Source organism: Callorhinchus milii, unplaced genomic scaffold, assembly GCF_018977255.1.
Source record: "Callorhinchus milii isolate IMCB2004 unplaced genomic scaffold, IMCB_Cmil_1.0 Scaffold207, whole genome shotgun sequence".
NCBI classification, from domain to species: domain Eukaryota; kingdom Metazoa; phylum Chordata; class Chondrichthyes; order Chimaeriformes; family Callorhinchidae; genus Callorhinchus; species Callorhinchus milii.
This window is the reverse complement of record NW_024704948.1, coordinates 35,069-58,268: the sequence shown is the minus strand read 5'-3', so window position 1 is coordinate 58,268 and position 23,200 is coordinate 35,069. Positions and strand designations below refer to the sequence as shown.

Genomic DNA, 23,200 nt, shown 5'->3' with positions numbered 1-23,200 from the left:
TGCCGAAAAATATGTTCAGCGAATCGACTACCAACCAGTATCCCACTTGCTTCAAGATTATCAGAGGCTGGGTGTGGTTGACGATTGAAAGAGTGTGTGAGGCTACGGGTTAGGTGTGTGTGATGGCGTGTGGTTCTGCGAAGGGTTGATGTGGGGGTCAATGTGTGGGTGAGAGTTCAGGGGCTGGGTGTGGTTGAGGATGGACAGGGGCTTGGTTTGTTTGACGAAGGGGGGAACTGATTGTGGCTGAGGGTGGGGGATACTGGTCGTCGGCGAGGGTATGGGGCTGGGTGGCTGTGGGGATGGGGAAGAGATAGGTGTGGTTGAGGATTGAGAGGAGGTGAGTGTAGGTGTTGGTGAGGAACGGGAGTTGCTGAATATCGGTGCAGGTGGGTGTGCTGGGTGAGGGTGTAGGTGACATTGGGGAGAGGATGCTTGTGGGAGCGCAGGTTGAGGTGTTGGGATTGGGTGTGGATGTGGATGGAATGGTTGTGGGTGCAGATGGGGAGGGGATGGATGCCAGTGACGAGGTGGTTGGGGGGGGGGGCAGATGTGGCTGAGGTTGGGGATGGGCTGGTTGTGGGTAAGGATGTGGAGTGGCTGGGTTGTTGGTGGGAACCGGTAGGAACTGAGTGTGGGTGTGGCTGAGATGTGGCTGGTTGTTGTTGAGGTTGTGGAGGGATTGAGTGTGGGTGAGGAAGTTGAGGGGATCAACCATATAAAATACCAAATTACGCTTGTATAGCGCCCTTTACGTCGGAAAGACTTTTAAATTGAACCACTGGATGGCCATTCATGCTTACGTTGCAGGATGCCCAAAGCTGAAAATAACAACACACTGAATGAGGGGGAATTTAAAATGCGCCCAAGTCCAGGCAGATTGGAGAGGCTTTGTGGGCTGAAGTACACGCGTATGTGCAATTGTTTTCGGCGCTGCACTGTAATTCCTCCTTGTGTTCACAATACATCAACCCCTTCCAGTGGCTGACAGGTGTATTACAGCTTCCAGTGAATTCACTTAAATTATTCTTACTTTTTCAATCTGCGTTTATTTTCCCTCTTTCACGTAAGACCACGAGCCGTAGCTATTATTCGGTGTTGTATTATAATTGAAAAAATACATTATCATTGCCTTTTAATCTATTTTTTATAATTAAGCAATTCCCCACTGAATCTGATGTCATTAATTGTATTACTCATTCCCTCTTTCTGGGTATCATCATCTAATGCTAGAGAGTGGTCAGACAGAGAAACCAAATCAGTTCTTCTACATCTCACCGGGTGGCTGTTGTGTAACCTTTTACTGTGGTTTACAATGTGCTCAAATTGAAAATAAAGCCTGCAGTACTCGTTACCTCCGCCAGGGGGTGATATTAAGCTGTGTAACTGCCCACAATGTTCATCATTAAATGACTTGTCCTCCTTGAGGGGAAGTAAACACAGGGGTGAATTTGGGCCGATGGGGTTTCGTGACGGTGGAAAAAGGGGTTGGGTGGTGTGTTTCTGTTGGGAAGTAGGTTAACTGATGACAAGGTGGAAGAGGAGGTTTTGAAGTGGGTGTTGAAGGAGCCAAGTGAGGGGGCGAGACGGTGGCACTGCACCCTGAGGGCGGGCAAAGAGTGGCTGAAGGTCCGCCCGACAATGTTGGGGCAGACGTGGCAGGGAATCTGAAGCAGAAGGAGACTTCTAATCGGAGGGAGCGAGTAGATTGGTAGAGAGGTCGGAGGTCTCTGAGGTCGGTTGAATGATAATATAATAGTAATAATTCTCTTATTATGATATTATTATTATCATTTGATGAGATTTAAATAATGCTAATTCTACTACCAATTTCATTAATAATAATACTCTTTTATTTGATATGGCGACTTATCATGACTTTGAAACGTCTCAAACTCTTCACATTATAAAATGCACATTTAATTCACTGTGCATTTTTGGGGGGAAACGTGGCTGGCAAATACACGGCAGTGTCCCAAATACAACATTGGATCGAATAAAATTACCATTGCTAATATTCAGTAATTATTAAACCTAAAAAGCGATCTGCCAATCGAATAACAAGCGTGTTACTGCTCGGTAAGTGGAGGCACGGGTGTGTGTGTGGAATAAGGGAACCTGCCTGACATTTCACCCTGTCTAAGAAAAATAAACCGGATTCTCTCTCTTGTGACCATAACCTGAATTTGGGACCATCCCAAACAATGGAGACCTGCCCGATACCTACAATCCTCTCACTAATGGCGGTTGGGCCCCCAGTCTATCCCGCTGCTCTCTGGAAATTAATCGGTAGAAATCCTTCAGATTACTGGTTGGAGAGTTATTGTGTGTGAGAAACTGAGAGAGACTGAGAGAGGTAGAGAGAGAGAGAGATTGTGAGAGAGACTGATTGAGGGAGAGACTAAGTGCATGACTGAGAGAGAATGACTGAGAGAGAGAGAGCGAGAGAGAGAGACAGAGGGAGAGAGGGGGAGATTGGGACTGTGCTTGTTTGTGTGTGTGTGTTTGTGTGTGTTAGAAAGAGAGAGAGGGGGAGAGAGAGAGAGAGAGAGAGGATGAGATAGAAATAAAGAGCGATGAACTGAGTGAGAAAGACATAGTGATAGAGAAATAGCGTCTGAGATACAGCGAGAGAGAGAGAGAGAGGGAGACTGCAGCGTTATAGGGGAGAGGACGTGTGTTCACTTTTCGAGCAGAGAGCAATTTTGGGATTGTTTTCTCATCAACACAATCGCCTCTGTTTACTTCTCAGTAAACCGGAGTCCTGGTGTTAGTCGATTCGTGAATGAATTTTGCACAACCAGATATACAGGAAGTGAGCAGTTAGTGAAGGCGTCACCGAGAATATAATCATAAGCGACACAGCTAACGTCGCTCGACAAACGTTTCTAAACGTTTATCTGCCTTTAGCTGATTAGCCATTGCATTTTACTAAAGAATTTTGCGTGAGAGTTAAGAATGAAGCAAAATTTCAAGGCAACATTTATTATTTTGAGTATAATGATATTATTCTTATGTAAGTAGGGAATCACTCACTCTCACTCACTCTGTCTTTATCTCAGTGTCTCTCCGTCAATCTCAATCTTTCTCTCTTTCACAGTTTTTACCTCTCTCTCTCAGTCTTTCTCTTTCAGTTACCCTCAGTCTCGATATGATTCAGTCTCCCCCTCTCTTCTCTCTCTCCATCTCTCTCCGTTGCTCTCTCTCTCGCCCTGTTACTCTTTCTGTTTTTCTCTCAGTATCCCTTTCAGTCTATACTTCAAAAAAACAGCGTCCCTACCTTCTATAACATATTTTCCTCCTCATTCTTTCTGTCTGTCTTAGTCACTCTCTCAGTCTCTCCATCAAATCACGAAGTCACGACATTTAATAATATGTTCACTCTCAGTCTTTCTGTTTCCTTCTTTCAGTCTTTCTCTCGCTCAGTCTCTCTCTCTCTAATAATAATAAAAATTACTATTATTATTATTATCTGCACAGATGCTTTGGCTGAAAGCGATGTATCACAGAGACCCCAGACCGTGAAACAGCATGAAAATGGAAACGCATCTATGGAGTGCACCACCACTGAGTCGGGCCCAACCTTTCAGTGGTACACACAGTATGGAAACGGCTCCATCCGGTTCTTGGTTTTGGGAAAAAGAGACATAACAGTGAAGGACAGGATAAGAGCTTTGGTTAATACAAAACAGAGAAGCTGCACTCTAACAATCCAAGACGTGCGAGTGTCAGACACCGCCACTTACTTCTGTGCGGACAGCACAGTGCTGTGTGTCTAAGAGGGACCTGTACAAAAACATGCTGAGGTTACTGGAGCTCAAAGTTTAGAGCACTCGCCTCGCAAACGAGAGACGTGGGTTGATTCCCGGCAGGGCAAAACATTGGACATGTTTCCTTACTCCTTATGCGGAATCCTGTAGCTCAGTGGTGAGAGCACTCGCTTTGCAAGCGAGAGACCAGAGTTCATTCCCAGGCAGGTCATGGCGAAACCTTGGGCAAGTTTCCTTACTCCACACGTCTAATATTAATCCCTCCAAAAAACAAAAACAATAATAAATCGGTCATTTTTAATCTACGACTGTTTGTGGGACATTGCTGTGCGCAATTGGCTGCCGCGTTCGCCCACAAATATACAGTCAATTCACTTTACAGTGTGTTCTGTGAAGCGCTGTGGGTCGTCCTCCCGACTTGAAAAGCGCGATATCAAATGCAAGGATTATTATTATTATTAGGCGTCTGATTACCTAGCAATACGTAGGTTTTAGTTGATTGGCGGAGCGTCTTTCTCTGGATAATAATTCCTTTACAATAATGATATAATTGTAATAATGATAAACAGTTCTTTATCTCAACGCACAACTGTTTGTGTGACACTGCGTTGCGCAACTGGCTGCCGCATTTAGTCCATAACATGTACAGTCATTTCACTTCACAGTAAAGTCTGTGAAATACTATGTAACGTCTCGAAGAAGTGATAATGCGTTATGTCAAATGGAAGGATTATTATTATTCACTTTATTGGTTTGCTGAGCCGTAACTAGGAACCCGGTTATCAATAGATTGGAGGAGCGCTTTTTCGGTGGTAATATACCATTAAAAAAATTGGTCGCTCGATCAGCGACTGTTTGTCAGACGCTGTTTTGGCGCAATTGGCATTTTCCCCACAAAATACACTGTCGATACACTTAACCGTGTATCACCTGAAGGCCGTATAGAGAGATAACTCGGAAAAGTGATAAGGCGTTGTATCGAACGCAAGGTTGATTATAACTCACACGTTGATTTGGACAACCATAGGCATGGTGATTGGTTTCCATATGTGTCAGACACCAGGGTAACAAAAATAAATGTTAATATATGAAGCGTCATTCAGCGAAACCAATCGTACAACCCAGAAGCTCGTAGAAATGAGTCATGCTTGAAAACGTGTGTTTTGTACCCAAACTCGTGTAATCCAGAAGTGTAGAAAGGAAAGAGGAGGGAACGAAACTTTCAACTAATTGGGGCAGAGACATCTGAGAAACTGCTGACGTCACATGACTCCTACCATTTCGCTTTGAACCCTCTCAATGGCTCGTTTCACCTCGTTACCAAATTGAAACCTCCCCCGGGGATGTGAAGCCAACACACATTAGGCCATTTCCAGCCGTCTGCACATACTCAGGGGCTTCCACTGAACAACTCGTCCTGCATTCTGTTGACTGTCTATGCCATAATAATCTTTGACCGTTGATAAAGTGCCTTATCTCGTCCCTGAGGCGTCTCAAATCGATTCATGGAATATCCTCTCAAGTCTTTTGAGCGTGTATTGGTTGGGCGGCGAAACTCGAGAACGAACCGTGCACCGCAGAGTATCTCGAAGAGTCGTGGATTGAGTGACAATCTTTTTGAGGGATCAATAGCCCTGTAAAGCGATCCGCAGATCGACTCGCAGTCGGGTTCCTGTTTACTGTCGATTAAAGAGAGACGCGTGGAATAAGGAAAACTGCCTACGGTTTTAAAGGCAATTTTAGTTTCTTCATTAAAGCGCTGAAAGATTGGCTATGAAGCGCGAATACACTTTACTCTTCATCCTCCTGAAAGCTGCCGTGTTCCTATGGGGTGAGTATGTTTCACAGATGAACCCCGCTTGCGCTTTCCGAGAAATTGTATTTAATTCGACCACAATTAACGAGTGAGTTTCATTAACTGATTTTCTTTCGTTTACCAGGAGTCAGTGGTCAGGAAGATGTCTACCAGACGCCACTCTCTGTGACTGTTGGGGAGAAGGAAAACGTGCTTATCAATTGTTCCGCAAAAGGAACAACTCAAGCTTTACAATGGTACAGACAGTATCCGAACCAGGCTCTCAAACACCTGGTAACAGGAAAGACAGGAGAGCAGCAGAAGGAGAGGATCACAGCTACAATGAACTATAGAGACAGCAGCAGTAATCTGACCATCACAGGCACAGAAGTGACAGACGCCGCCACCTACTTGTGTGCAGTGGAGACACAGTGACACAATCACATAGAGAGGCCGTACATAAACCACCAGTGATCAGTCAGCAATTCCCCTCTTGTTCATCACAATAACTGCTCAGCACTCACCGCACTAAGTTTACCTCAATTTCCTTGTTGATGACGGCCTGTTCGTGTCACGCATGCAGGGCTTTGGTGTCCTGTAATATTGTGGTTATAACACTCGCCTTGCAAACGAGAGGACCTGAGTTTCATTAACGGTCATGAGAGCGCTAAATCCTTCCCAAGCTTCCTTTATTTACACTCTCGCCGCTGTTTGTCGAACTATAAGTATGAAATTTTGGCAATACCCCAAAAATTTATTTAATAACAATCATTAAAGCATATTTCACAACTAGATATTTGGGGCATTGCTGTGCAAAATTGGCTGCGTAATTTATCCGCAAATCATACTGTCAATTTACTTTACATTATCGAAACACAAAATACTGCAGATGCTGGAATCTGAAACAAAACCAGGGAGAGCTGGAGATACTCATCAGGTTAGACACCATCTATTGAGAAACTAAAGTGAGTCAACGATTCCGGTCACCGACTCTTCGTCAGAACTGGGGTCTGTTGGGTGAGAGAGAGGTTTCTTAGGACAATTTAAGGACAAATCCTGTCTCCCACTCTCAAATCGTCCTTTTATTACTTAACATTATATTCTTCGAGGCACTTTCGGCCGTCTAAAAGATGCGTTTAGATGTTGTATCAAATGGAACGATTAACCCGATATTTTTCCGCTTGATCTGGATTTGAACAACCATAATCATGATGATGGGTTTCCACATGTGACAGATTCCCAGTTAACGAAAATAAATGGTAAATTATGAAGTCTGATTCTGCGAACTACACAGTACAGTGCAATGACATGAAGCTGTGAGTTAGGCCAGAAAACGCTTTGAACATACAAACCAACCTGTTTTTTACCCAAATGGCTGTAATACGGAAACAGAGACCGGAAAGGGGCGGGAAGGAATCTTTCAACAAACTGGGGCAGAGACATCTGAGAAACTGCTGACTTCACGTGGATCCTCCCTTTTCGTTTTGAACCCTCTCAATGGCTCGTTACCAAATTGACAATGTGCCCCCGGGGATGTGAAACCAACACACATGAGGCCATTCACGAGTCGTCTACACACACTCAGCGGCCTCCATTGAATACCTCGTCCAACCTTCTTTTTGACTATCTATCTGATAATAATTCTTTCCATTTGATACAGCGCCTATCAAGTCAACGAGACAGCACAAATCGCTTGACAGACAATACTGCAATGTTAGTGACTGCGTATTTCATGGGCGAAACTCGAGTACGAATTGGACACAGCAGAGATCCTCAAACAGTCGTGGATTGAGTGACAATATTTTTTCAGGGACAATTTCAACTGGAACGGTAACCGCAAATCGACTAACAAGCGGTTTCCTACCTATTATTCGGCAGACATAAGGGCTTGGAATAAGGAAACCTGCCTAAGGTTTAAAGGAAACTTACATTTCTTCACTAAAGCGTTGAAAGATGGCTATGAATCGCGAATATATTTTACTCTTCATCCTCCTGAAAGCTGCCGTGTTCCTCTTGGGTGAGTATGTTTCATCGATAAACCCCGCTTGCGCTTTGCGAGAAATTGTATTTAATTCGACCACAATTATCGAGTGAGTTTCACAAACAGATTTTCTTGTATTACCAGGTGTCAGTGGTCAGGATGCAGTCTCGCAGTCGCCACTCTCTGTGACCGTTGGGGAGAAGGACGAGGTGCTTCTCAGCTGTTCAACGACAGTATCGAATCAAGTCTTACAATGGTACAGACAGTATCCGAAACAGGCCCTCAAACACTTGGTATCAGGAAAGACAGGAGAGCAGCAGAATAAGAGGATCACAGCTACAATGAACTATAGAGAGAAGGGCAGTAATCTGAGCATCACAGGCACTGAAGTGACAGACGCCGCCACCTACTTGTGTGCAGTGGAGACACAGTGAGACAATAACATGGAGAGGCCGTACACAAACCTCCAGTGATCAGCCGGCAATTCCCCTCTTGTTCATCACAGTAACTGCTCAGCACTCATTGCCTCTTACTTTCTGCCTCTTAGCTTCGGGGTAAATTTGCCGCCACACTGCGCCCAACAAACATCGAACCAATTCAGATTACATGATATTTGGGAGGCGATTTCAGACGTCTCGATCACGTAATCAGGTTACATAATAAATGGAATGATTATCATTATGATTATTATATACTGTGAAGCTCATCGGCACATCTCGAATGCATGATTAGGTGCTATATCGCAGGCAAGGATTATTATTATATATACAGAAATGTTTACATATTGCAGCATCTGGAGAGAGCACTATGTTATTCCCGCAACGAGACAGATGGCATACCAATCCTGGATATTAATAATAAAAGAAAATATTAAGTACTTAAATCAGATTCAGAGACTTGTTTCTTCCAATAATAATAAATAATCATTGCATTCGATATAGCGCTTTTCACGTCTTCTAAACTTCTCAAAGCGCTTCACAGATTATACTGTAATGTGAATTGGCCGTATATTTGTGGGCGAAACGTAGCAGCCAATTGCGCACAGCAGTGTCCCACAAACAGTCGTTGATGGAAAATGATTTTTTAAATTGTTTTGGAGGGAATATAATAAGGCGTATGGAGTAAGTAAACATGCCCAAGACCCTTGACGGTCTTTGCCTAGGGATCTGCGAAGATATTTAATCTGGATATGTCCTTCCAAGAGGAAAGCAAGTTGCTTTCCACAGGAACATTGACACGCACAGATGGCACAGAGATGTGGAACTCATGCAATTATTTTGGATGAACTGAAATATGTGTGTAACTTGCTGCAGGTGTCAGACACCTGCCTGAACGAAGACATGTCAGTGATGGAAGAGAACCAATGGAGGAACGAGATGGCAGAGCAGAGAAGATGACGTACAATGACACAGACACAAGGTTTGTACATAACCCTGAGACCTGCTCCCTCACAGCATATGTTAACTTCTGTACGTTGTTTCCTGTTCAGCCCTCCTCACCGTATCTTATAACCTCCCAGGAACCATTCTCCAACTACACCATCAACGCTCTCTCAACGCCCCGTGCCGTTAAGTACATACGGCGATGTATATCTATGTTGTAGCAGTGATCATTACCTTGTCAGGTAAGCGATAAACTCGCTCTATCATTCTGGTTCCTGACCGTATTATCCAATGCATATGTTTTATTGCACAAATATAACTAACAGGTGAAATGAACCGTAAAGTTCTGTACCTTACTGGACAGCGAATCGGCCTCGCAAGTGAGAGGAACTGTTATCAGTTCCCCGTTGAGACAAAGTGAAACTTTAGGCAAGTTTCCTTACTCCACACACATGTAACTCTTTGCCAAGCAGTAAGTAGGTGCCGTTTCTTTAGCCGATAGATGGACTGCATTTCGGGACTGATAATCCCTTAAAAAAACAATTACTAATAAAAATGCGGTCACACGTGTCGCACACAAAATGCACAGAGAAAGTGCATTCTGTGAAATGTTTGGTGACAAGTTAACAACATAAAAATGCTCTGTATCAAATATAGGAATAGCTATTATTACTGTTATCATTCTACTTCTGGCTCCCAGGACGTTGTGGAGGAGATGGTGTAACACAGCTCCAATCTATTGTGACAGTGACTGAAGGGGAGGATGTTTCTCTGCAGTGTAATTATACAGGTGCAAGCGACGGCTTTGACTATCTGTTCTGGTACCGTCGCTTAACCAGCAAAGCTCCGGAATATATCCTCAGCACATCCACCAACAACAGGAACAAGGACCACGCGGAATTTGCAGAAGAACGCTTCTCAACGAACGTGTCTAAAGCGGAGAGAACCGTCCCATTAAATATATTGCAAGTGAGAGTTACGGACTCCGCGGGGTATTACTGTGCACTGAGCCCCACAGTGGCACAGATCAGCGATTCCGCACTACAAAAACTGCCATGTGGGGTCCTGCAGCTCAATGGTTACAGCACTCGCCTCACAAGCGGGAGACTTTGGTTCAATTCCCAGCAGAACGAAACATTGTGCAACTTTCCTTATTCCACACACACACGTCTCTGGTTACCAGCAGTAAGTAGGAAGCAGGTTGTTAATAGATTGGCGTTTCGATTTTCCTGAGATAACAATTCCTTCGGAATATTAGTGTTGATAATAAATTGGGCACTTCATCCACTGGGATAGCGATGTGTACAATTTGTAGCAGTGCTTTGCACTCACAATATACAGTCAATTCACTTACGGTATATTCTATGAAGCACTGTGTGGTGTCTCGATGATGTGATACGGCGTTATATCAAATGCATCTGTTATTGCTATTATTGTTATTAACTGTAGTCATGTTATCATCCAAGTAGTATGTAAAAATGTCTTGCCTCTGGGGAACGCTGTCACTTTACTCAGTAAGAAAACATCAAAATAAACAAGTTCCATTTATATAGTTTCCCCAAAAACTATTTCCTCTATTTATAGAGAAACTGTTTATTCTTATGGAGTGCATTATCCAGTCAAGTTAGCCGAGAAAATGAGAAAAAAAAATTATGAAAAATTTAAGGAAATCTGGAAAATTTCTACAAATAGGCTGGGGATGTTAGTTCCGTTCATATTATCCAGACAGAGTTGGATACGTTTATTTTAGGTCAGAATTTCGATCGATTGGGGGAAAAGGCGGGAATATGAGCTAAGGGATAGATCAGCCATGATATGAATTAACGTTGGAAAAGGCTCAAGGAGCAGAATGGCCTCTTGGTATTACAATTTAGCGCTTTCCACTTAGTGGAGCGTTTTGGCGAAGAACAAAAAAGGCAAGGAATTGAAATAAAATGGGTGCTCAAGTGAGGCAGCAAATCTTTGCACAGAGAAAGGTCAAATTAAGGAATGTGACTGACGTTGTACACGAAGGTTCCAGGGAACAACAGAAAATAGGAGTAACGAGCAGGAAATGTGACTAATATATCAATTTACAGTGGAGAACATAACACCAAGGAAAGGCAAGACGAGCCCAAAATAATTATGCTGTGAAAACCCTCCAATTGTAAACGTGCTGTAGCTACAACCCACCAGCAGATGGCGCATTTAACAAACACATAGAACATGAGCTGCAACTTACATAACTTGTCACGTTGCTTTCTGTAACTAACTTCCTTTGCAGCGGTAACAAGTGCTTCCTGTTGCAGTTGACAGAGTTTACTCACACACACTATTGCTGCTTCAACTGAAATTTCCAAATATTTGCCTAAAGTATTCATACAATGCTAAGTTTGATCAAGAAACAATTTCTATGCCGCATGTTGAATATTGTTGCCTTCATCCCAAATAGCAGCTGCTAGTAAATACTTTTATCTATGGTATAACAATTCCCTCTTGAAAGTTGTAACCGTAACGGCTTCAGTTGCCCTTTCATGCAACGCGATCAAGATCGGAACAATTTGCTGTGTGAAAAAAATTTACGTCTCACTCCTCACTGTTTGGTTAGGCAACTACATTAAACGTGAACATTAAGCTATTTAATAGGTGTATTACTACATGATAAAAACATTGATATTTCAACCCGCAACTGACACATTGAAATGCGACTAAAAAGATCACTGTGTAATATGTATTGGATTATTTTATTCTGTTCTGGGCTGACACTCTAGAGCAGGCCTGGCTGTCTTTATTGTCGGTGAAGCTCGTCCTACCGAGTTAATATTAAACCTAGGTCCAGGCGGCTTGTTTGAAGGGACTATGAAAATGCCATTGCACTGCTCGAGAAATAAGCAGGTTTCTACCGCTGTCTGGGCAGACGTCCATCTATAAAATTCGTCGTTCATTCATAGCTGTTTGCGGGACAGTGTTGTGCACAAATTGGGTGCCAAGTTGACAAACTCGCTGTCTCTGTACTCGACATTAAAACCAACGAGGAGTTTTGTGGCGTATTGACCAAATGACAAGGTTGTATTTGAAAAAAGCGTTTCTCTAACCCGGTTAATGAACACAATCGTAAGGGCATGTCTTATTCAACACTGTAATAATAACGATAATAATAACAAAGATTGCACTTGATATACTGCCATATTATGCCATTGAGATGTCTGTAAGCTCTTCAAAGAATACGCTGAAAAGTCGAGTGACTATATTGTTTGATGCCAATTGTGTACAGCAATATCCCACAAAATGTTGTGGTTTGAGTTGCCTTACTTTGCGGCACTGTGGGTGTGGGAGATTGTGGGGTGTGGGGTGGAGGGGGGGAGGGGTTGTATGGGTCGTTAGATTGTAATGGGGGGGAGACAAACTTGGTAGCCAACTGTGTAAAACATTGGCCCATACAGTGTTGTGGATTGAGTGACTTGATTGTGTGGCACTGTGTGTGTTTCTGTGGGGGGAGTGGAGGAGGCGGAGCGCTGTGTGGGCGGGGCGCTGCGATGCAACGGCAGTGATTGGGCGATGCGGCTCAGTGCGGGCGGAGCAGAGTCTGAGTAACGTAGCTCTGTGGACGTGGCAGAGGCTTCGTGGGCAGGGCTCTGTGTGGGCGGGGCGCTGTCCATTAGCGGCAGTGATTGGGCGATGCGGCTCTGTGCGGGCAGGGCAGTGACTGAGTGACGTAGCTTTGTGGGCGTGGCCGTGGCTGTGTGGGCGGGCTCAGTGCGGGCGGGGCAGTGACTGAGTGACGTAGCTCCGTGGGCGTGACAGTGTCTGTGTGGGCGGGGCTCTGTGTGGGCGGGGCAGTGACTGAGTGACGTGGCTCTGTGGGCGTGGCAGTGGCTGTGTGGGTGGGGCTCTGTGTGGGCGGGGATGTAACTGTGTGGCTACTGAGCCCAAAAGCCCCATCAGTCCACATTGGGGAGTTAATGTCAGACACGGGATCAGGATGCTCATGTGGGAGACATGTGCTGTGCTCTCAATCACTCTCAGCTTACTTTGCCGTTAGTATCTTTTGTATACCTTCTTTTTCTAATATCTTGTTATAACTTTTACCGCATTATAATATTAATAATCATTGCATTTGATATAGTGCCTTATCCTTCATTCGAGCCGATTGTGCACAGCAGTTTTCTTCAAATAATCATGGATTGCATGACCAAATTATTATCTGATTCATTATTGATTCATTATTGAAGGGCTAATTACCTCTGGACAAGAGAGGCGCCAATCGACTGGTAAACGTGTTCCTATTTACTGCTTCTTAAACAAAGGCGTATGGAGTAGGGAAAATTTCCTCAGCTTTCCCCTGTCCTGATATCAAAGCCACATAACTCGTGCTTCTGAGGCGAATGCTCTCACCAATACACTGCAGTCTCCATATTAGACAAACTTGCTGCTCAACAATATTTTCTTTTAAATCACAGGAAACAGCCTGCAAGACATTGGGAATCAAACGATTGCTGAAATACCAGTTGAAGAGGGAAAGGATGTGAAATTATCCTGCACCTTAAAGAAAATCAGTGATGCCACCGATCTTCACTGGTACAGACAAGCTTCCAGAAACGCTCCTGTCTACATACTTTACTCTGTTGCAGGGAAGGATTATAAGAGCCCTGACTTCCAAGATCGATTTTCCTCCAATGTCGATAAAACGAGCGAAGATTTCAAACTGAGTATTGCCAACGTCCTGATCAGGGACAGTGCCGTGTATTACTGCGCCAAGAGGCCCACACTGCTGCCGAGCTATGGCGACTCCGTACAAAAACTCCAAATGGTTGTTTTGCTGCTGAAACGCCAGTGGGCGCCATTGCATAAAACTGACTTTATATCTGTTTAAATATAGAGAAAACCGGTCAAGCATTTGGAGACGCATGAAAAAGTATTGTTTATTCTTTTATAATGCAAGCTGCACTTAAAACATGATCATCCTAATAAATTAGAGTGGAACATGTCGAAAGTCCTGTAGTCATTCGTTGGAGGTTAGAGTATTTACCTCGCAAGCAAGAAGACCTGGGTTCGATTCTCGGATGGGATTAAACAGTGGCCTAAATTCTTTGCTCCACATTCTTTGCGCCTCTATATACCTAACAGTAATATGAACACGATTTGTAAGTCGACTGGTGGATGGCTTTTCAAGCAGCATCAATTCATTGAAAATAAAATGTGTTCTCTCAATCTGTAAATGTTTGTGGGTAATATATTATCACTTTTCACCCCTAAAATTACAAAATCGCAAGACTGTACTGTATATTCTGCAAAGCAAATGAGACGTCTCAACGTCCTGGTAAGGTATGGCATGGTACCAAATGAAAACATTTATGAATTCAAAGTAACAAATATATTTCCCTCCCTGAACACTGGGTGACACTGGTTAGCTGATATTTGGACCAGACATCACTGGCTTGAAAGCCTGCGAAAAATGGTTCAATAAAGCATGTTTCTGTTCCCCATTTCTAATTATTTTCAGCAGGTTGTCAACCGCATCCCATTGCTTGGTTGCACTTTGCATTCTGAATCACAAATATACTCGAAACGCAGAGTATTGGAAACAAAGTTGATTACAAATTGTAGGCGATCAGTCGACACAACGTAAGAGTATGTCATGATTCTCTGACTGTTCTGCTCCCACTATTACTGGAAAACCTCTTCCTTATATCCGAAAGTATTCTAAACCTGTTTTCTACGGAATCCAGAGAAACTTTTGAGTTCATTCGCTTAATCACAAGATTCTTCGTACACTATTCCTATAGTCTACCAATTATCAAAATCTTGGCACTTTGCCAAAGTACATGTTGCTCCTACAAGTTGGTGGTTAGAACACTCGACTCGCGACCAGAATACAAGGTTACGCTTCTCATCATTGCGAAACGTTGTGCAAATTTCCTTACTCCACACGATTCTGTTTAACCGAACAGTAAATAGGAACCCGGTTATTCGTCGAATAGCGGACAGATTGCCGGGGCAATAATACCGTAAAAAAGTGATAAATTGGTAATTTATTCAATGACTGTTTGCGATGCACTGCTGTACGCAACTGCCTGCCCAGCTTCACTCTAAAATTTATTTTATATTCTGTAAAACATTTCGAAACGCATCCAAGAGCTGATAGCGCTACATCAAATGCAAGAATTATTATTATTATAATTTTATATTTCCTTGAGTCTTTGTAACTAGGTCTGTCTGCACTGCCTCTTTCACCCTTTACTATAGTTTGCGACAGCGAGGGGAAGGGAATCTGAACATAAACGGTAGGAGGAGTCGTAATACACCTCCAGCAATGAACAGAGACAAGACAATGAGGCGGGGATAAGAGACAACTCTTCCACTGGATAAATGTTTATCAACCAGACGCTACATTTTGATAATTTGTCGTTTCATTTCAACCGAACATATTGACGTGAATCGAAGACAATTAAGAATGAAGCAGACTTACAAAGCAAAATATATTATTTTGAAGCTGATATTATTTCTACTGTGTAAGTACCGTGCGAGTTCTGACAAAGGCTCAGTTGTTTTCCTGCTAAATAATTCCAAATTAACGTTGGTAGATAACTTCTGAATTTCTATCCAAGAATTTTTATTATTATTTTCCAGGTGATTTGGCTGAAAGCGATGTCTCACAGACACCTCAAGCCGTGACAGTGAATGAAAATGGAAATGTTTCTATGGAATGCATTACCACTGTGAACAACCCTTTCTTCCAGTGGTACAAACAACATGGAAAAGGCTCCATTCGATTTTGGTTTTGGGAAAAAGCGACGTAAATTTGAAGGACAGGATAAGAGCTTTGGCTGAGAGAAAACAGAAAAACTGTACGCTTACAATCGAAGATGTGCGAATATCAGACACCGCCATTTACTTCTGTGCGGAGAGCACAGTGATGTGTGTCTATGAGGGACCTGGACAAAAACATGTTGGGTTTACTATAGCTCAATGTTTAGCTCACTCGCCTCGCAAGCGTGAGGGCCTGGGATCGGTTTCCGTCCTTGCAAAATGTTGTGCACGTTTTCCTACTTCACAGGCGTCTCTTTACCTTGCAGTGTGTAGGAACCTGACTGTTACTTGATTGGTAAATCGCTTTTCCGGGGGTAATAATTATTTTAAAAAGAAAAGAAAAATTTACTTAATTCCACAACATTTAGTGGGACATGGCTGTGTGCAATCGGCTGCCGCATTTTTCCCATATCAGACGTAATCAATTCACTTCACAATACAACCTACGAAATGCTGTGTAATATCTCGAAGACGTATCAAATGCAAGGTTTATTATTATTTTTGTTGGTTTACTGAGCAGGAAATAGCAACCAGGTTGACAGAAGTTTGGATGTCTATTTTAATCGATCAAAAAAGTGAAACACTCGATCAAAGACCGTTTGCGAGACGCTGCTGTGTGCACTTAGCTGCCAGTTGTTGTCCACAAAATACACTGGCGATAAACTTCTGAAGACCTCATGGAATCCTCGTTAATTGATAAGGCTTGATATGAAACTCAAATGCAATTATTATAATACACAGGTTGGTTTGGTTATTCAAAAGAATGTTGATGGGTGTCCCCACATGTGGCACACACCGGTTAAGAAAAATAAATGTGAACATATGAAGAATTATACAGCGAAATAAATCGTACAACGCAGTAACTTGTAGAATTGAATTGTGCTAAGAAACTTGTGTTTTGTCCCCAAACTGCCGTAACCCAGTAGCCTTGAGCGGAGAGTGGCAAGAAGAAAACTCTCAAATAATTGGGGGTGAGAAAGCTGAGAAACTGCTGACGTAACGTGGCTCCTACCCTTTCGCTTTGAACCTTCTCAATCCCTCCTTTCACTTCGTTACCAAATTGACAGCTGCCCCCGGGGATGTGAAGCCAACACACATTAGGTCATGGTCTTGCAATCTGCACACACTCAGTGGCTTCCACTGAATACCCCGTCCTGCCTTCTTTTGATTATCTATATTACAATAAAATTGACATTGAATAGAGCGAATAATTTCGCCTGAGATGTTTCAATGCGCTTCACAGAAAAAACTGTAAAGTATAGTGACTGTGCATTTCGAAGGCGAAACGGGATACTTATAAACAGAAGGTAAACCAGCAATCGACTAACTACCAGGTTCCTGCTGACTGCTAACTAAACAGAGCTGTGCGTGTGGAGTAAGGTAACTTGGCCAACAGTTGAAATGTTGGGAATCGAACCGACATCTCTCGCTTGTGTGGCGAGGACTTTAAGCAGTAAGCTACAGAACTCCAAAGATGGCACACATATGCTCATCTCATGCATGAGCTTTTGATGAACATAAAAATGGGTGTAATTTGTTGCAGGTTTCAGTCCCGATTGAACATAGACATATCAGTGATTGGAGAGAACCAATGGAGAAGCGATATGGCAGAGCCGAGAATATGACGTATACTGACACAGACACAAGGTTTGGACATAACCCTCAGACGTGCTCCCTCACAGTACAGAGTAACTTACGTAGGTTATTTCCTGTTCAGTCGTCCACACGGTGTCTTACAGCCTCCGAGCCAACATTCCAACTACACCATTAACGTTCTCTCAACGCCCCGTGACATTAAATACATATGACAATGTACATCTATGTGATAGCAGTGATCGTTACCCTATCAGGTAAGCGATAAACTCACTCCATCTGTCTAGTTCCTGTACATATTATCAAATGCTTATATTTTATTTATGGATTTTATGAAATTCTCTACCGCAGAAGGCTGTAGATGCTCAGTCCGTGTACAGATTCAAGACTGAGAAAGGTAGATTTCTAAAGGATAGAGGGTTTAAGGGTTATGGGTATAACGCGTGCAGATGGAGTAAGGTTAGAAGATCAGCCGTGATCTTATTGAATGGCGATGCAGACTCGAGGGACCGAATGGCATATTCCTGCTCGTAATTCCTATGTTCATCAGTTTATTCTATAAAATAACCGATACGCTACATGCCTCATGGAGACCTCTAGCTCAGCGTATCGCGAACTTGCCTCGCAAGTGAGAGGACCTGGGTCCGATTCCCGGGCGAGTCAAGGCGAAACCTTAAGCATTTTTCCTTACACCCAAATACGCACATCTTTTTACCTGGCAATCAGTAGGTAACCGTTTATAAACCGATTGTTGGATCATATTTTGAATTGCAAATAACCATTTAGGAAAAATTATACTTATAATAACAGTAAGAATACTGAAATTTATTCCATTACTGTTTGTGAGAGAATGTTTTGCGTAATTAACTGCCAAATATCGCCCACAAACTACAAAGCAAAAGTATATTCTGCGAAGCATCTGCAGACGTCTCAAGCATGTGATTAGCGGCTATAACAAATCCAATTATTATTTTTATTATTACTGCAGTTGAATACTGATGTTTGTCTGTTTCCCAGGACATTGTGGAGGAGATTCTGTGACACAGCTGCAATCTACTTTGACAGTGAATGAAGGCGATGATGTTTCTCTGCAGTGTAATTACACAGCTACAAGCGGCAGCGGCAATCCCTATCTGTTCTGGTATCGGCACTATTCCAACAAATCTCCAGAATATATCCTTAGAACAGACACCAGCAACAAGTTCCCGGACCACGCCGACTTCGCAAAAGAACGTTTCTCAACAAATGTGTCTAAAGTGGAGAGAACCGTCCCATTAAATATAATCCAAGTGAGAGTTACAGACTCCGCGGGATACTACTGTGCACTGAGCCCCACAGAGGCACAGATCAGCGATTTCGCCCTACAAAAACTGCCATGTGGAGTCCTGTAGCTCAGCGGTTACAGCAATCCCCTCGAAAGCAGCAACCAATCGAGATACGTGCGTTCGATTCACGGCAAAGCGCTTCGAGGCGTTTCGAAGATGTGATTTGGCAGTGTAATAAAAGCAAAGGTTATTATTATTACAAAATACGATCATGTTATTTTCACAGAAATAACTTCATATATTTTGCTTTCTGGGGGGACCTGCACCTGGAAGTGTCTTCCTCTGCTATTTGAACAAGTAGGACAAAATATGAAACATTAACTTGCATCTACGTAGCGACATTCATTGCGGGAAAGTTAAGACGGGCCGAAAATAATTTGCAATCAACCGTCTTCAAATGTACACATGCTGTAGCTGCATTCCACCAGCAGATGTCACACTAAAAATAATATAAAGCATGAGCTGCGACTGACATACCTTGTCACGTTCCTTTCTGTAACCGACAGGTGCTTCCTGTTGCAGTTGACATAGTTCCTGACATACATGTCAGCTGCTTCAGCTGACGTGTAAAAACCTTGTGTAAAACATGATTGGCACAAAATTTAGATTACTCAAAGAACAGTGTTTGTGTCACTTTTTGGATGTGTTGTCTTTCTCTACGAGAAGCATTCGCCCTCATGTGGATCTCACTGAGATAAAAATTGTGGTAAATTTTGTTATGAGCAATATGGTCATTTATGTTTGTTTAATTTGAAAACGAGATTACAACTGACCTCGTTTAACTTAATGTAAGAATTGAAACGCAATCTCTGATACACTGGGAGCTCAAACTGCCGATCTGGTTCCAGAACCAACAACATTCAGACACATAGGAGAATGTACCAATAACAGATGCCGGTTTTCAACTCAGCCTTGATAGAAAGTAAACCTTTTTTAAAGCTAGTCTGCATGGTTCAAGATCAACCAAACGAATGCATTCAGAACAGTATTGAAAATAAAAATGCCCTTTACTCATTTGATATAGAGCCATACTGCGTCTCGAAGGCGTCCTGAAGCGCTTCACAAATGCACAGTAAAGCAAATTGTTATTGGGTGAAACGCTCTACTCGCAAACTCGCCCAGACCCACTGGCTTCCAATCCGCGGCAGATCAAGTTCAAGATCCTCATAAGAGAAATTAACATGAAAAGCGGAAAAGTTGTCACCTCAGACTTGATGACAGAAACAGAACCTTATTCCTTTAGGCTCTGCTGCATGGCTCAACGATTCATCAACTAAATAAATGCATTCACCATAATAATAGTTAAAATTAAAATAAAGTTGTCATTTGACATAGTGCCTGATCACGTCTTGAGGAAACCTCAAATCGATTCACTCATTAAACTGTAAAACAAATTGTTGTTGTATGATATTTGCGGCAATATTCCCATCGAAACCCAGACCCATTCTCTTCCAATCGCCAGAAGATCGAGTTCAAGATCCACTGGTTAGTGGAAACGCCTACAAATGTAGACAGTAAACCACTGAACCCGTCAGATCAGCCGCTTCCTCACAACTCGTCACTGAAGCAGCAACACAGCGATATACAAAGGAAGAGATCCCATTATCTGTCCACACCTCAGCAGCCAACATGACAGCTCACTGCCATTTACTGATAGCCATCCTCATTATAACCAGTAAGTTTATGTGGACGTGCCCAGCGCATGACATTTACATTATATGATATCAGATACTTAATGCTTAGAGAGATCGCCTCGTAAGCGAGAGGACCTGTGATCGATTCTTGGCAGTCGAAACTTTCAGCAAGTTTGCTTACATCTCACGCTTCGGCTTACCGGCAGTAACTAGGAACCCAGATGTCATTCATTCAGGGATAGCTTTCCGAGGATAATAATGCGTTAAAGAGTAAACCCATCAACAATAATTTGGTCAATCAATCCGTGATGGCTTGTGGGACACTGCTGTGTTTAATTGGCCGCTACGTTTCGCTCACAAAATAGCGTCGATTCGCTTTCCTTGAGAGGTCTAAACTGTGTGATAAGAGGCTGTGTAAAATGGATTTTTTATTATTATTATTATTATTATTCTGAATGCAAACGATCACTGAACGTTGCTCAGCAAAATGTGTTGTTCTTGTTTTTCTTGCAGAAGTCGACGGGGAAAATGTTGTTGACCAATATCCTCCCGAGATAACAGATTTTGAAGGGCAAAACGTGACACTGAACTGCAGTTATTCCACAATGAACGCTGCCTTGTGGTACAGGCAATATCCTGATGGAGCTCTTCAGTACTTGTTCAGGATATATTCCTCTGGAAAGGTAGACAATCCTCCTGACCGTTTCACTGCCGAGCTGATCAAGGAGAATAAAGTAATTAAGTTGCAGATACTTAGTGCTGTTGTGGGTGACAGCGCTGTGTATTACTGTGCCCTGGAGACCACACTGTTACAGGAAGGCAGGTTCCCCGTACACAAACTCAGCAGACAACCATCAACTTAGGCAAGTTTCCTTCCTCCACATAGTCACCAATGTTTATCTCGAATTAACTACGAATCCAGCTGTTATTCGATTGGTGTGTCGCATTATTTCTGGGTAATATTCCACTCATAAAGGAATAATTAGAATTTCGTCAATATACGACTCTTTGTGTGTGACTGCTGTGCAGAATTGCCTGCCGCGATTCGCAAATAAATCATAGCACAATTTGCCTATCAAGTATATTCAGCAACATGCTTTGAGACTTCAAATAAACACCCGATCAGGCGTTGAAAATTATCCCAGTTTTAGCGATTTTTTCCAATTGCTATCGCAAAGATCACTCTGATGTTGTTCAATCTTGTCCTGTTCCAAATTTCAATTCATATGTTCTCCGCACTCTGTAATCAGTAAAGATTGTTGAGAAGTTTTCAAGATATATAAAGGCGCTATACCAAATCGACAGCTGCCCCCAGTCATGTGCAGCCAACACCTATTATGCCATTGTCCAGCCGTCTGCACACACTTAGGGGCTTCCACTAAATACCACGTCTAACCTTCGTTTGACTATCTATATCATAATAATCCTTGCCATTTTATACAGCACTTTATCTCGTCGCCGAGATGTCTCACAGCACTGCAGAGAATATAATATAATGTGTCGTGACTGTGAATTTTATGGGGGAAACTCGGGAACGAATTTCACACAACAGTCGCGGTTTCAGCAAAAAACTTTTGAGCGGTTGTTATCCCCGTTAACCGGACTTGTTTTTGAAATGTGCTCACCACATCGAGCACTCTTTGTGAGACAAACTTACGTGCACATGGGCTGCCGCGTTTAGCCCACATAACAAACAGTCACTACAGTTTAATGCAAAAACTGAGAAGCGCTATGAGAGTTCACAGTAATGTGATTAGGAACTATATCAAATGCACTGATTACTGTCACTATAGAAGCAAAGATGTGAAAATCTGCTGTTTGTGAAAGGCGGGGGTTGGGGGCTGGAGGGGAGGGCGAGGAGGGATTGTCCTGCCATCGGATAGTTGGCATAACAAGCGTGGACCTGAGTAATAAAAGACAATTAATAAGTACATGATCAGAGTGTCGCCCAACAGAGATTTACCTGCCCCGAGTCTTGTTTCGTGGCCAATCTCCGCCTCCTGACACGAAAAGTTAACTGATCAGGATGAGTCCTTCAAGGGAACACAAAAGTGGAACTGATGTACAAGCATTGGAGAAATTTAAGGAGGGAGTAACTTGCTCCATGTGTCTGACACCCGGTTCTACAGAGACATGTCAGTGATGGAAGAGAACCAATGGAGGAGCGAGATGGCAGCGCAGAGAAGATGACGAGCAACGAGAGAGACACAAGTTTAGTACGTAACCCTCAGACCTGCTCCTTCACGGCATATGGCAACTTCTGTATATGATTTCTTATTCAGCTCATCACTGTATCGTACTTCCTCTCACCCAACATTCTCCAACTACAGGATCAACGCACTGTCAACGCCCGGTGACATGAAATACATATGACAATGTATATCTATGTGGCAGCCGCCATCATTATTTTGTCAGGTAAGCCATCAACTCGCTCAAGAAGTCTCTATGCCGCAGATATTGTCCAATGCCTATTTTCTTGCATTAGATAAGCAAAACGCTGCAGGAATTTTGGCGTTATAGAGTCCTGTAGCTCAGTTGATATAGCACTCGCATCGCAAGAGAGAGGACTTGGGCTGATTCCTGGGCAGGAAGAAACGTTAGGTGAACTTCATTACTACAAGCATACGATTTTCATGGTAGGAAAATCCCTTCGATTTTTTATTCACGATTCATTCAATCAAACCACGACTGTTTGTGGGCTGGTGCATAAATGGGAGCTGCATTGGCCGAAGAAATACAGTTAAAGTGTTTTCCGTGAAGTACTTTGTAATGTTTCGAAGACACGATGAGTCGTATCAAATAGAGGTAATAGGATTATTATTAACGTTGTTGTTGTATTGAACGCTGATTTCTGTCTTGTTCACAGGATATTGTGGAGGAGACTCTGTGACACAGCTCCAATCTACTGTGACAGTGCATGAAGGAGAGGCT

At 42.9% G+C, this 23,200-nt stretch overlaps 4 gene segments (V, D, J or C); all 4 read left to right on the top strand.

Moving 5' to 3' along the window:
- Window positions 1–5,158: 5,158 nt before the first annotated feature.
- Window positions 5,159–6,000, top strand: LOC121851918. The segment is given in 2 exon segments: window positions 5,159–5,601; window positions 5,711–6,000. Coding segments are annotated over 2 exon segments (348 nt in total).
- A 1,518-nt stretch (window positions 6,001–7,518) lies between these two features.
- LOC103190287 lies at window positions 7,519–8,943 on the top strand. The segment is given in 4 exon segments: window positions 7,519–7,582; window positions 7,691–7,976; window positions 8,094–8,100; window positions 8,860–8,943. Coding segments are annotated over 4 exon segments (441 nt in total).
- A 3,920-nt stretch (window positions 8,944–12,863) lies between these two features.
- On the top strand, window positions 12,864–13,780 carry LOC103190286. The segment is given in 2 exon segments: window positions 12,864–12,944; window positions 13,368–13,780. Coding segments are annotated over 2 exon segments (468 nt in total).
- Window positions 13,781–20,264: 6,484 nt separating this feature from the next.
- LOC103190284 lies at window positions 20,265–21,132 on the top strand. The segment is given in 2 exon segments: window positions 20,265–20,310; window positions 20,783–21,132. Coding segments are annotated over 2 exon segments (396 nt in total).
- Window positions 21,133–23,200: the final 2,068 nt, after the last annotated feature.